Genomic DNA, 13421 nt, shown 5'->3' on the forward strand with positions numbered 1-13421 from the left:
CGACGTCGTACACGCTCACCACCTGCAGTTTTTCTTTTTTTTATTTTGTTGACGCTCACAGATCATCTACAACATATTTTTTTTTCTTAACACATCATACACGTATATTTCCAGTAACCCCCAGGTGTTATTAAGTTAGTTATCGGGTAGGATGCTCAGCACTTGTTAGGGCAAATGTAACCCGTGCGTTTTGACACAACACATGCTTCATATGGAGCCAAAAGCTCTTGGTTTTAAGCTGAGCTGGATAGCAGCCATACATCTACGGCATAGCGATGTTGGTACTCTATGATCTGTTGTCATATGTTCGATCTTGGGTACTACCAGTCAGCACGTTACAAGCAGTTAAACAGTTCCAAAAGGATATTGAGGGATATCTGATAACTATATTCTCTGACTACCAGCCAGCAGTATACGTAATACGCAACCTCAGGAGGAATTGCACTCCTCACGACAGACATCTGCCATGTTAATAGTGGCAACAATGAGGTTACTGGCTTTCTGTCTTGGATTAACATCCTGAGTGCCTGGATAGAAATAGCGTAGAAACAAAAGAAGGATCAAAAGATAACAGCATTCTCAATGGACAGCAACACCGGGTTAATTGTGGAGCAAGTACAGATTCTTAGTCTCATTAAAGTTCAACAGAGCTAAATTGTGATCCCCTACACAGCTTGTCATATTTTCCCATCTGCCCTAACACCAAATTAGTCACAGAGATTTTGTGTAGTCCAACATTAAAGCCAACTGCAGGAAGTTGACTTGTACTTGCATCAAGCCCTAAAGGAAGATTACAGCATAGTCACCTTGATCCAGTGGAACCACAACCAAAACCAAGCAGTTTCTACTACATACTATAAACCACAGATAATGTGATATGCTAGGTTGAGGCAGTTTAACTTGTGGACATGACAGCCAAAACAACTGATATTGCCTTCCTATAGATGTTGATCGCACTTTTTGGCTGTCCCACACTGATAACCACCAACCAGCACTATGCACATTGTACAGCGTCCAACAGCTTTGAACTAAGGCATACCATCTTCAATGCAACAGCCTTACTGATCATTGGCACCATAGTCTTAGGCTGTTCTCATCTGCCATTCCATGGAGTGGACAGAAGCCCTGCCATGAGTATTGTTGGGAGTACGTAGTGTATGTACTGCCTACAATGATTTACAGTCTTCGTTGGTGGAAATATTTTACATGAAATGTCTGGTTCTACTCACTGACTTTCTGACTCAAGCTGTGCTTCTGGCCAACAGTAAGCTACCAGCATTAGCAACAAGGATGAAAGAACATATTGCCCACTTCCACATACCCTTCCTCAGGCACACACCGTGCAGTAAGTATTTGTCAATAAGGCACTAAAAGACCATGGGCATGTCATGCTGTGTGACAACACTATCCAGGCAGCACTACAACTCCTGTACTGTGAAACTCATAAAGTGCTACAGTGTGATACCCACAAATTCACAATATTTCCGAATAGCATGCCCTCAGTAGCTCCCATTCAAAAGCAGAAGGCAGCATGGGTGCTTCAGCATCAAAACAGAGATAAAGGACTTGCTCTTCCATAAAAGAACATCACCTCTACCATCGAAACACTATATGATGGTCTTTAACTCACTTCCTCTTCCCCAGTGGGAGGGAACAATGCACCACCATCATCGCAGAGAGATGCTGCTGACCGCACCCCTCATTCCCATTACATCTGGAAGCCACAGACACCAAATCCCAACATACCTGGCTGAGTACCACTGCTTCAACCTTAACTTTACCTACCAATGGTACTCCACACTTGAGGGAGGGGGAAACTACCTGCAAAGGTCAATTTTGCATCTGAAATGAGAGATTAATGTGCATTTCTACATCTTTTTGTAAAACTGTTGTTCAGTCTGTTCATACTTAATAAATTTATGTGTACTTTCTATCGTCTGGTATTTATGCCAAAAATATGGTTTAATTTTGTTATTTCCAAGATTCCTTCAGGCTTCTGTCTCTGTAGACAGTCTTATATGTTTTAATATTGTGCTTTCGAAATATGGTGCTACAGAAGAATGCTGAAGATTAGGTGGGTAGATCACATAACTAATGAGGAGGTATTGAATAGAATTGGGGAGAAGAGGAGATTGTGGCACAACTTGACAAGAAGAAGGGATCGGTTGGTAGGACATGTTCTGAGGCATCAAGGGATCACAAATTTAGCATTGGAGGGCAGCGTGGAGGGTAAAAATCGTAGAGGGAGACCAAGAGATGAATACACTAAGCAGATTCAGAAGGATGTAGGGTGCAGTAAGTACTGGGAGATGAAGAAGCTTGCACAGGATAGAGTAGCATGGAGAGCTGTATCAAACCAGTCTCAGGACTGAAGACCACAACAACAACAACCCTATGAACAGCTGCCGAGAACCAGTAGTGCTGTGAATGTTAAAGTTTTGCTTTGCAAATGACACTGGTCCTGTTGCCTGACATAAATCATTTTCTTTTTGTAGTCTACCAGATGCATTAAAGACATTAGTGAAAGTTTCTCTTTCCTGTCTTTTCTGAATGATGATGTGCCCAAAAATGTCATTATATCTTCCTCTGTTCTAATGAATGTCATCCCTTCTTGATGATATGCCTATTTTGATGGATCTGTGTAGCTTTTCTGCACACATCACAACTATTTTCACTTGATTCAACACTGTTTGGAATACAATCACTTCTACTAGTATCTACATGTCTTCTAGTTTCATTACCTCCAGACTCTTGCTCTGGAAGTTTTAAATATTCAAATATGCCTTGTCTGACAGCTAATGAGGCAATTTCAATTTATATATTGTGACTTGCACTCAATGAAGTATTTGAGGTACAGTGACACACAATAAACAATAAGCATTTGAGGTACAGTGACACACAATAAACAACTCAGAATCATCAGTATACATCACGGAATCACATCAAAGCCATGAGCTATGAACCGAACAATTGCATTATTATCAGGTGACATGATGCTTAAAGAAATGTTAAGCAGTGAAAATGACTGCTGTTGCTGTTCCACATACATGTAATAAATCAAATCAGTGAGTATAACTACTGGTCTGTAATTTCTAAAATGTAATCTCTGTTGAAAAGAAAAAAGTCACAAAATTTGGAAGTTTTGTAGAAAAAAAACTGTCACTATAGACAGATAAAATTTCAAAACAGGAAATTTAGCTGCTTCTGCAGTTTTAGTTTTAAGACCCTTCCTCATCATGGGATTTATGGAAAAAAAAAATATGTCGATTAATGTTGGCATCAGAAAGAATGGCAGAGGTATGTTAGCATCCTGGGTTACTAAAGTACCTCTTTCATAGCAAGCAGCAGAACTTAGATTCTACTATTTATTATTTACTGGTGGACAGGTAGTATGTGCAGCCTCAAGTTGCCACGTCTATTTGATTCCAAGCTTCATCACACAATCATCAGGAAATTATGTTTAATTGCCTGCCATTAAAAATATATTGATGCTGCACAGGCACAGAGCTAAGACAGCTAAACAGACTATCTTATTTTTAGCATTCTTGAAATCAGTCATGCCCCTGGCTCTGAAACATATGAGGGGCATACCGAAAATAATGAGCAACAATTAAAAAAAATTATCATTGCTTTTTAGACAAACCACATACATCATCTTAATCTACATACTTCTGCCACTTTTCAACATAGTCTCAATTTCTTTGTACACATTTTCTCCAACACCCTGCAAGATTTTGAAGACACTGATGCACTGCTTGTCAAACATCCTCCACCATCTTGCATCTGTTCCTCAACAGAACCAAAAAGATGGTCATTCGAGAGTGTCAAGCAGGTACTCTAGGGAGAATGTGGAAGAGTTTCCAATCCACATTTCCTGATTTTCTCCACAGTGGCACAAGCAGTGTGAGAGTGTGCATTATCTTGTTGCAGGATGATCTTCTTTTCAGGGTGTTTATTGATGGAGCTTCAAAAGTGTAGGATATAATGGGCAGCATTTATGGTTTGTCCACATTCAAGAAAATCAATCAGAATCTTTTCTTGCTGCACTCTGCAGAGGCAGTTCAAGGCCAACCACTATGAGGATCATCTTGGACACTTGCGTTTTTACATTTGAAATGTTTCACACGACTCTTAACACTGCTGACATCCATACAGACATTGCCATAGACATGTTTAAGACTGAAGTGAATTTCAGTGTCACATTTTCTCTCTTTAAAAAGCATACTGTCGAAATGAAACACTGATGTTGGCCATTTTGGAAGAACTGTGGTCAGATGATAAATGCTAATTGTATCACAATATGGCAAAGTGTGATGTAAAGTCTTCAGTTGCTTTTGCTATGTCGCTGGAACTGGAATTTCAATAATTGGTTGCTCACAGCTTTCAGTATGGCCCTTGAACTATGATGTGCTCAAAGCTACATTTAAATGAACAGAATGTAAGACTGGCTGAAAGACCTGTACACTCTGTTTAGAAATTGTTTCCACAGTCTATGAATAATAGACTTATGGACATTTAACCATCTGACTACCTCTGTGTCAGTTTGATCCGACTTACCTTAAACCTCTATCAGTTTGTCTGTTAGCTACCATAGCTGTCTTGTCTCGTTCTTACAGCAACAATTATTGCCCTATAAAAGTATGCAGTCATCTGTTATGATGAATTTGGATTTCCAGTGCCACTGGTTTGTAAGGTGAATGTGTATACAACCACACTCAACTTTCATGGCAGTCATGTTTTTTTTCTTATCACTTGTGATTTTTATCTGGTTAAATTGACCAGTGTAAATGGGAAACAAAGCTACAATCTTTCAAAGCTATGGGGGAAAATCTAGCACTGTAAAAGTGGAAATGGATATAGAGGTGAAGAAAATTTAACTAAAACTCTAGCTTCTGAAACTAAACTTTTCTTCTAGCAAAGAGATGAGAGGGAGGACAACAAGACTCTTCAATAACTATGCAAGAAATTCACCACAAGCGCAAGTCAAGGTGTATTTAGTAGAACATGATGCAGAAGCAGTATGTAATAGCAGTCCAAATACTGATTCTCTTGACACCTTTATCCCTTCGAGCCCCAGTGGTTTCTGCCTCAGACCACCATTTTATTCAACTGTTTTTCAAATACCAGTCCCATTAGCAGGAAACCACCGATGCTACTACAAGACAGAGACATCTAGTGGTACACTGAGGTACTTCTATCAATGTAGCAGTCACTTAAAGCATTCAAAGAAACAGTGGTCATACTGCAGAGGCTAATCACATTGAAAGTAACTATATCTAAAGTAGTTGTACCATAAATTTGAGTTTGTACTACTGGTTGTATGAATGGATTCAGAATGAAACCACTGGGACAGTATGTACTTTTGATATGATTTTATTTTAATTTTAGGCCTATTTTTGCTTGGTATTTACGGCTATAATTTGTTTTAGGTATTATGAGTTCATGCATGTTTTGAGGTGTGGGATTCTGTCTAGGAAAAATGACAAATTGCTTTTAAATATATCAGATGAAATGATAGGTGGCTGAAACCTGTTTGCCCAAAGTGAAACCTCCTCCTTAAAGCACTGGACTGTTTACTTTTTGCCTCTTTCTTCTTGTGTTCTTTGCTTACTACAATAACAAAGGTCAGTTTTAAAATTATATCCCAAAGTGAAACCAACTTCTTAAAGCAACTGATTTTTTTACTTTTTGACAATGTCTTCTTGTATTTGTTGCTTATTATGATAGCAAAGGTTATTTTTGTAAACCATTTTAAAATTATTTCATTATTCATACTGTTGTAATGCAAAGAATTAAAATCCTTAAATATTATCCCTAATGCAGAAACTGGTGGAGTTCACTGTGAGTGGTCATTTGATACTTTTCCTTCAACAAACAGTGTTCATGTCTAACAAGACCCATTGAGGAAAAGCAATATAATACCCATGTTTCACCCTAATTAAAGATGAATTCCTATCTGGAATACAGTTTTGTACTGAGAAAGAGGATGTGAATTCTTTCTTTGTTCAGCAACAACCTTTCTTTTTGACAGTTGAATTTAGATATAACGACTTGTTCATAGTTTGCAGTGCATCATCTTAATCAGTTGTATCACAGTGTTCACAGTTGTCCTGTAGAACTGTCCCCTCTTCTTCTGTCTTGACCTCTTCTGAAACAAGGCAAAAGAAGCTCTTAGTTTTTGGAAACAAACGAAAAGTTTCTTGTTGAAGATACAGCAGAACATACATGGTTATTCATAAATCCTTAATCCATGAAAAATACTTTGCAAAATGTTTAGTCTTTTGGCACTGTAAATTAAAAGTGTGAGGATAAGCATCATTTCAACTGATAAAAGAAATTAATCAAACCTTCTCCTTTGTTTTGTACTTTGTACTTTTGTTTGAGTACTTGTAGATGTGATAGGTACAAACTCAAAAATTTCACCTTATGCAGACTTGTGGAGAGTGTGGTTGCAGAATGTTACCCTAAGATCACTCCACACTTTCAAATAATGATCTCTTACAAAAGACAGTAGTGCGTATATTAAGTTATTTCTCAATCAAAATTATGTAGGAAAAGTATAGATCACTTTTGGTGTATACTGAATCATAATTTATGAGCATCCTGTCACAAATTAAATTGTAAACTTTCCTGTGAGAAATGTAATGATCAAACAGGGTATATTTGTTTATGCACTGTGCAGTGGCAAATTCTGAACTTTTTCTCACAGCATTGGATCTTTCCATTGGACTCTAGGCTCATCCCCAAAACTTAAGAAAAAACTTCAAAGAAAATCTCAGTGCACTAGTATTCAGGTCCTCAACCACTCTTCATCATTGGAGGAGACTTTAACCTCCCCACAGGTAACTGATATAATTAGAGTTTTGAAAATGGTGGGCATGATCCAGAACACTACTAAATGGCTTTTGTGAAAACTTCGTAGAACAGATAGTATAGAAACCCTCTCAAAATGGAAATGTATTGTATCTAATGGCAACAAATAGACCTGAACTTTTTCAGGATGTCACGTTGAAACTGGTACCAGTGACAAAGGGCAGTTCTAGCAACAATGATTACCAAGATACAAAACGCAACAGAAAAAGTAGAAATAAAAGAGATTATTATGTTCAGTAAACTAGACAAAGTGGCAGCAATGTTATGTCTCAAGAAGGAACTTGAAACATTTCGTTCTGAGCAGGAGCATGTAGAAGAACTGTGGTTCAAGTTTAGAAGAATAGTTGACCATTCATAGGAAAAATAATACCATTGACATTCATGGTATGCAGGCACTGTGTAAAAACTTCTAAAGAATCAGAGACTAGTGTACAATAGGTGTGAAACAAAGCATGTGGCTGTTGTCGTTGTTGTGGTCTTCAGTCCTGAGACTGGTTTGATGCAGCTCTGCATGCTACTCTATCCTGTGCAAGCTGCTTCATCTCCCAGTACGTACTGCAGCCTTCATGCTTCTGAATCTGCTTAGTGTATTCATCTATTGGTCTCCCTCTACGATTTTTACCCTCCATGCTGCCCTCCAATACTAAATTGGTGATCCCATCATGCCACAGAACATGTCCTACCAACCGATCCTTTCTTCTAGTCAAGTTGTGCTACAAAATCCTCTTCTCCTCAATTCTATTCAATACCTCCTCATTAGTTATGAGATCTACCTATCTAATCTTCAGCATTCTTCTGTAGCACTACATTTCAAAAGCTTCTATTCTCTTCTTGTCCAAACTATTTATCGTCCCTGTTTCACTTCCATACATGGCTTATGGCTATAGACAGAGAAATGATAAATAAAAGATGTTCAGCTCTCAAGTGGGCAATGTTTGAAGACTTTGAACACTTCTGTAGAAGAATGTTATTGAAAGATCTTTCAAAAATCCAAAAAGATCTAGTCATATATAAAGGCTGTTAGTGTCACCAAAGTTAGTGTGGAGACACTCATGGATGACACAGCAACTAAAACTGAGGACAGAGAAACAAACTAAGGAATTCTGAACGCTGTTTTCAAATGTTCGTTTACAAAGGAAAACCCAGGTGTATTGCCCCAGTCTGATTCTCTTACCACTGCGAAATTGAGTGATAGGTATTAAGAAATAACTGAAATCTATAAAACTGAACAAAGTTCCAGGGTCCATTGGAATTCCAGGCAGATTCTGTACAGAATTTGTGGCAGAGTTACACCCTGTTGTTTCAACTATAACACAATGTCAGTCCTTCAGAACTGGAAGAGTGTATAGGTCACATTTGTCTACAGAAGGGTAGCAGCAGTGATGCTCAAAACTACTGTCCATTGTCCTTGACATCCATTTGTTGTAGAATCTTAGAACGTAGAATCTTAGAACATATTTTGAGCTCAGACATAACAATGTATCTCAAAGAGAATGACCTTTTGTGTGCCAACCAGCATGTGTTTTGAAAACATTAGTCCTGCAAAACCCAACTTGAGGTTTTCTCACTTGCATATGACTTGCTGACAGCCATGGATCAGGGCAGTCAGATAGGCACAATATTCCTTGACTTCTGAAAAAGATCTCAACCAGTACCACTTCTGGTTTACTGTTCAAAGAATTGTACAGTATTCCAGTATTAAAATATTAAACTGATTGCCAAATTAAATCAGTGGCCTACATATTAACAGAGCATTACTCAGAGGTAAAAGAAAGATGTATTTAGTTGATAACACTTTTTATTCAGTAGATAAAATTTTAGTAGGAACATATAGACTTTATGCATACATTTTTACTGTTTTTTTATTCTGTATTGTGCAACATGTGTCAAAGCTTGTATGATTCTTTTAACTTTGCTTCTCTTTTGATTGTTTCATGTTGTTATGTTCTCTCAAACTGTTTTTGTAAATTAGCTGTACTATGTTCTATGTAACCTAAGCACTCCATCTTCAGGCCACGAACGGCCCACCGGGACCATCCGACCGTCGTGTAATCCTCAATGGAGGATGCAGATAGGGGCGTGGGGTCAGCACACTGCTCTCCCGGTTGTTATGATGGTATTCTTCACTGAAGCCGCTACTATTTGGTCAAGTAGCTACTCAATTGGCATCACGAGGCTGAGTGCACCCCGAAAAATGGTACAGCGCATGGCGGCCTGGATGGTCACCCATCCAAGTGCCGACCATGCCCGACAGTGCTTAACTTTGGTGATCTCACGGGAACCGGTGTATCCAGTGCGGCAAGGCTGTTGCCCTATGTTCTATGTAACCTACAGTTATATATTCTTTAACTCATTGCACATTCTAGTATCTCACTTGCATAAAAATATGTACATAATATACATATAAATAAATAGGAAATATGGGATATCAAGTAAAATTTGTGATTGGATTGAGGTTTTCTTGGCAGGGAGGGCACAGCATTTTATCTGGGATGGAGAGTCTCGTGTGTCCCGAGGTCCTAGCTGTTAATGATGTATATTAACGGCCACGACGATATTACTAGTAATCTCAGATTTTTGCAGATGACACAGTTGTATGTAATGAAGCACTGTCTGAAAAAAGTTTCACAGATAGTCAGTCAAATCTGGATAAGGTTTCAAAGTGATGCAAAGACTGGCAACTTGATTTAAATGTTCAGAAATTGCACACCACAGTATCCTATGACTACAATGTCAGCAAGTCACAATTACAATCAATCAACTGAACCAAATCCGTTAGTATAACAATTTGCAGAAGGAAGGGAGATTGGGTTTAATGTCTCGTTTACATTGAGGTCATTAGAGACAGAGCACAAGCTTGGATTGTGTCAAGATGTGGAAGGAAATTGGCCATGTCCTTTCAAAGGAACCATCCCGGCATTTTCCTGGAGCAGTTTTGGAAAATCACAGAAAACCTAAATGTGGGTGGCTGGACATGGGTTTGAACTGTCGTCCTCCCAAATGCAAGCCCAGAGTGCTAACCACTGTGCCACCTCGCTAAGTCAGTTTGTAAGGATATGAAATGAAATGATCACATAGACTCTTTTGTAGATAATGCAAGTGGAAGAGTTCGGTTCATTGATAAGGGATTAATTAATTGGTTAGCACCATGTTCCATGAATCATTCGTAAAATTAATCATAAAGATGTACAAGTCATTGACCATTTCTTTTAACTTGTTTGGGCCACACATAGACCACACTGCTCTTGTTTTCACAGTGCTTTTGTCATTGGATGTGATTAATGACAAGGAGCTACCCACAGTTGCAATAAGGTTGTGGCACTAGTGGAATCTATAAAGGTGTTTTTGGTGCCAGCCATGGTTGAATTTCAACCTGGCAACGATTCTCATGGACTATCTCTCATTACTTATATCAGCAGAGTTGCATTTCACAACCCACTCTTCAGCATACCATTAGGCCTTCAAAGCCCAGGTAGATTTATGTGTACTAGGTGCCTTTGTGCAGATTTAAGGTCTCCCACACCTTGTTCCATTCATTTCTGGCCATGTCTCTTAACTACTGCAATGAAATTATACATTGGGATGCATCACTCTTAACACAAATCATTGTCACATTTTTTACAAACTGGTCAGCTATCTCATTACCCAGAATCCCAGCTTAGCCCTTGATCCACACAAGTGTTACCTCCATAATGGTGTTGTGATACAGCAGCAGCTATTTAGTATCTTAAATAACAACTCCCTTTGTCCTTACCAATTGAGGACAGTGTTTGCATCGTGGCAAGCGAGTCTCTAAGCATTACAATATGGATAGATGCTATGGTCATGCCATAAGCTAATGCCTCTTCAATGGCTACGAGTTTGTCCTTGTAAATTGATGCTTCTTTTTGTAGGTGAAATAGTTAATTCTTTTTATTTTTAATGTACACATAGGCACAGCCAATGGGATATTTGTATTTAGATCTGTTGGTATACACACAAGTGGAACATGCCCATTCTTCAAAAAGGCTTTCTAAATTACTGTTATTGATTAGTGGGTTTCCAGAGTAGTCTATATTAATGCATCAGTATACTGCCAGGCTGATATGTTTGTTCTCTTACTCATAGTAGGGTAGTAATCACATTCTTTGAATGATATTCTGGTACTTGCCACGTGTTGAAAATGCCTTCACAAGTGATGGTGTTGACTTATGGATCCATTAATGGCTGCTGTAGCATCACACTGTAAGGTCACAATTTTTTTGTCACCACATGCCCCAAGCATTGTAGGTGTTTCAGAATAAATTTTCTGCTGAGGTGTTGTTTATGTTCTGATAAGAGTGATTCCATTATTTCAGCTAATAGTTCATTCGTCAGGTTAGATCCAAAGAGCCCTACACACAATCGTAATGCATTGTATTGATATCTGTCGAATATCTGCATCTCCTGGCTGGAGGATGTACCATACAGCGTGCAGGTGTAATCTAGTTGAGGGGACATCAGTGCACAAAACATATGTAGAGCTATTACAGGATCCATACCGCAAGTAGTTTGCATCTTGGCACGAAGTATATTCAGAGCATTTGACATGGGCTATATGGTGGGACCAAACCTATAGGAAGGCCCAGGTATCTGACACATCCTTTAAAAGGGAACTTTGTCATATTGCTTCAATTGTTTTGAATCTGTATCATGAGTATATGCCAACTGCCAACTTACTAGGTAAAATGGTACATCTGTTCTGTAACCAGTGTCCAAAGTGATGTATTGTTCCACTCAAGTTATTTTTAATGGCCTCCAAGGAAGCATCAAAAGCATAAATTCAGAGACTGTCAGCATATTGGAATACACGAATTCTACCTGACAAGTATTTTGGAGATCACTGGTGAAAATGTTAAACAACAAGGAAGAGAGAACTGATCCTTGTGCCAGCCCCATCCTGGTCAGCCTCGGTCCGATAGTGCACTGATCCGAAAATGGTATTAACCTCCTAACCTGAAACAGAGACAGAACACTGCAGGCAAAACTTTGCAGAATCTGCAAGTGTCTCAGTTATTGAGCAACAGTAGGTACAGAGACTTTGCCATAAGGATGACTTAAATCTGTATAAAATGCATTAAATATTTATTCATGGACTAACACAACTGTAAGTCTACTACTAGATGCAATAACATGTATGTTGTGCCCTGTCCACATTGGAAATCAAGTTGAAAATTGGCTACTAATTCAAAATGGTCTACATACCAATCCAAACATGTTTCAACCAAATGTTCCAAAATGTTATGTGTGTGCAGGATAATAACCATATCAATCTACATTAATCAGCTGATGATGCGTCTTTCTCTTTCTTTAAAATGGGCACAGTGCATATTTTTTTCATATCTGCTGTTATAACATCAAGTTGAACACATATATTTCAAAACGACACAACACATATAAGTCACTGAGCAGGGTGACAAAGCAAGACAGGTGAACACGGTAACATTTGAATGAGCACTGAGTCCAAGTCTAGCGGCCACTGGCTGGCTGGCCACTTAGGTGGCGTGGCTGCTGCATGGCTGGCAGACAGCGCCGCACGTAGAGGATGCGCGTAATTTCACGGCGGCACATTGAATGATCGGTGAGTCACATCTGCAATCTTAACGCACTCCTTCCAAAAAGTCTTTAAGATGTGTAATAACATGTTTGTCCCTTGAAGACAAGAACTTGATCATGGGACAGCAGATATTATCCAGTTTGGGTGCTTTACTTTTGGATGATTTGACTTCTAGCTTGGTTAATGTGAAAGGTTGCATTAGCTAATGTCATTGTTTTCGAATTGGTCAGTTTCAGTCACATTCTCTACCACTGGAGGGTTTATCCCAAACAATATTTTCTCCCCCCTAGGCAGTTTGTCAGTGTGAAGGGGTACACATACATATTCTTATGGAACCGTCAAATTTGTTTCCAGATTGTCAATACTGGGGTTTATGATGGAGTGCCTAGCAGAATATTAAAGTACTTTGCTGCACATGTTAGCCCTGTAATTAGCCATATTCGTAATTTTTCCTTTAGGAATGCTCAGTTTCCTGAACAATTAAAGTACTCAGTACTAAAGCCGCTCTATAAAAAGGGGGGAAAGGGATAATGAGGATAATTTTAGACCTATATCTATGCCATCATTGTTTGCATAAGTTATTTAAAAGGCTGTGTATGTCTTGGATAATTGATCATTTGATATCACACAATTTGCTGTCAAATGTGCAGTTTGGCTTTAGAAGTCATTTAACAACTGAAAGTGCTATATTCTCTTTTCTCTGTGAGGTACTGGATGGGTTAAACAAAAGGTTTCGAATGCTTGGCATTTTTTTGATTTAACTAAGGCATTTGGTTGCATTGATCACAAAATATTGCTCCAGAAGTTGGACCATTATGGAATACGAGGAGTAGCTCACAACTGGTTCACCTCTTACTTTAGCAACAGACAGCAAAAGGTCACATTATTCATAATGTTGAGAATGGCTGTGATGTTGGGTCTGAGTGGGGTACAGTCAAGTGGGGGGTGCCCCAGGGACTAGTGTTGGGGCCAC

The 13421-nt window shown here is 38.8% G+C and overlaps 1 protein-coding gene across 1 annotated transcript in view; it reads right to left on the minus strand.

Annotated features, from left to right (window-relative positions):
• Positions 1-5378: 5378 nt before the first annotated feature.
• Positions 5379-13421, minus strand: part of LOC126191219 (cilia- and flagella-associated protein 91-like) — a 356082-nt gene continuing 348039 nt past the window's right edge. The window contains exon 15 of the mRNA XM_049932021.1: positions 5379-6148. Coding sequence (XP_049787978.1) covers positions 6078-6148 — 71 coding nt within the window. The 3' untranslated portion in view covers positions 5379-6077. The remainder of the gene's footprint in view (positions 6149-13421) is intronic.

This window comes from Schistocerca cancellata, chromosome 6 (genome assembly GCF_023864275.1).
Source record: "Schistocerca cancellata isolate TAMUIC-IGC-003103 chromosome 6, iqSchCanc2.1, whole genome shotgun sequence".
NCBI lineage: Eukaryota > Metazoa > Arthropoda > Insecta > Orthoptera > Acrididae > Schistocerca > Schistocerca cancellata.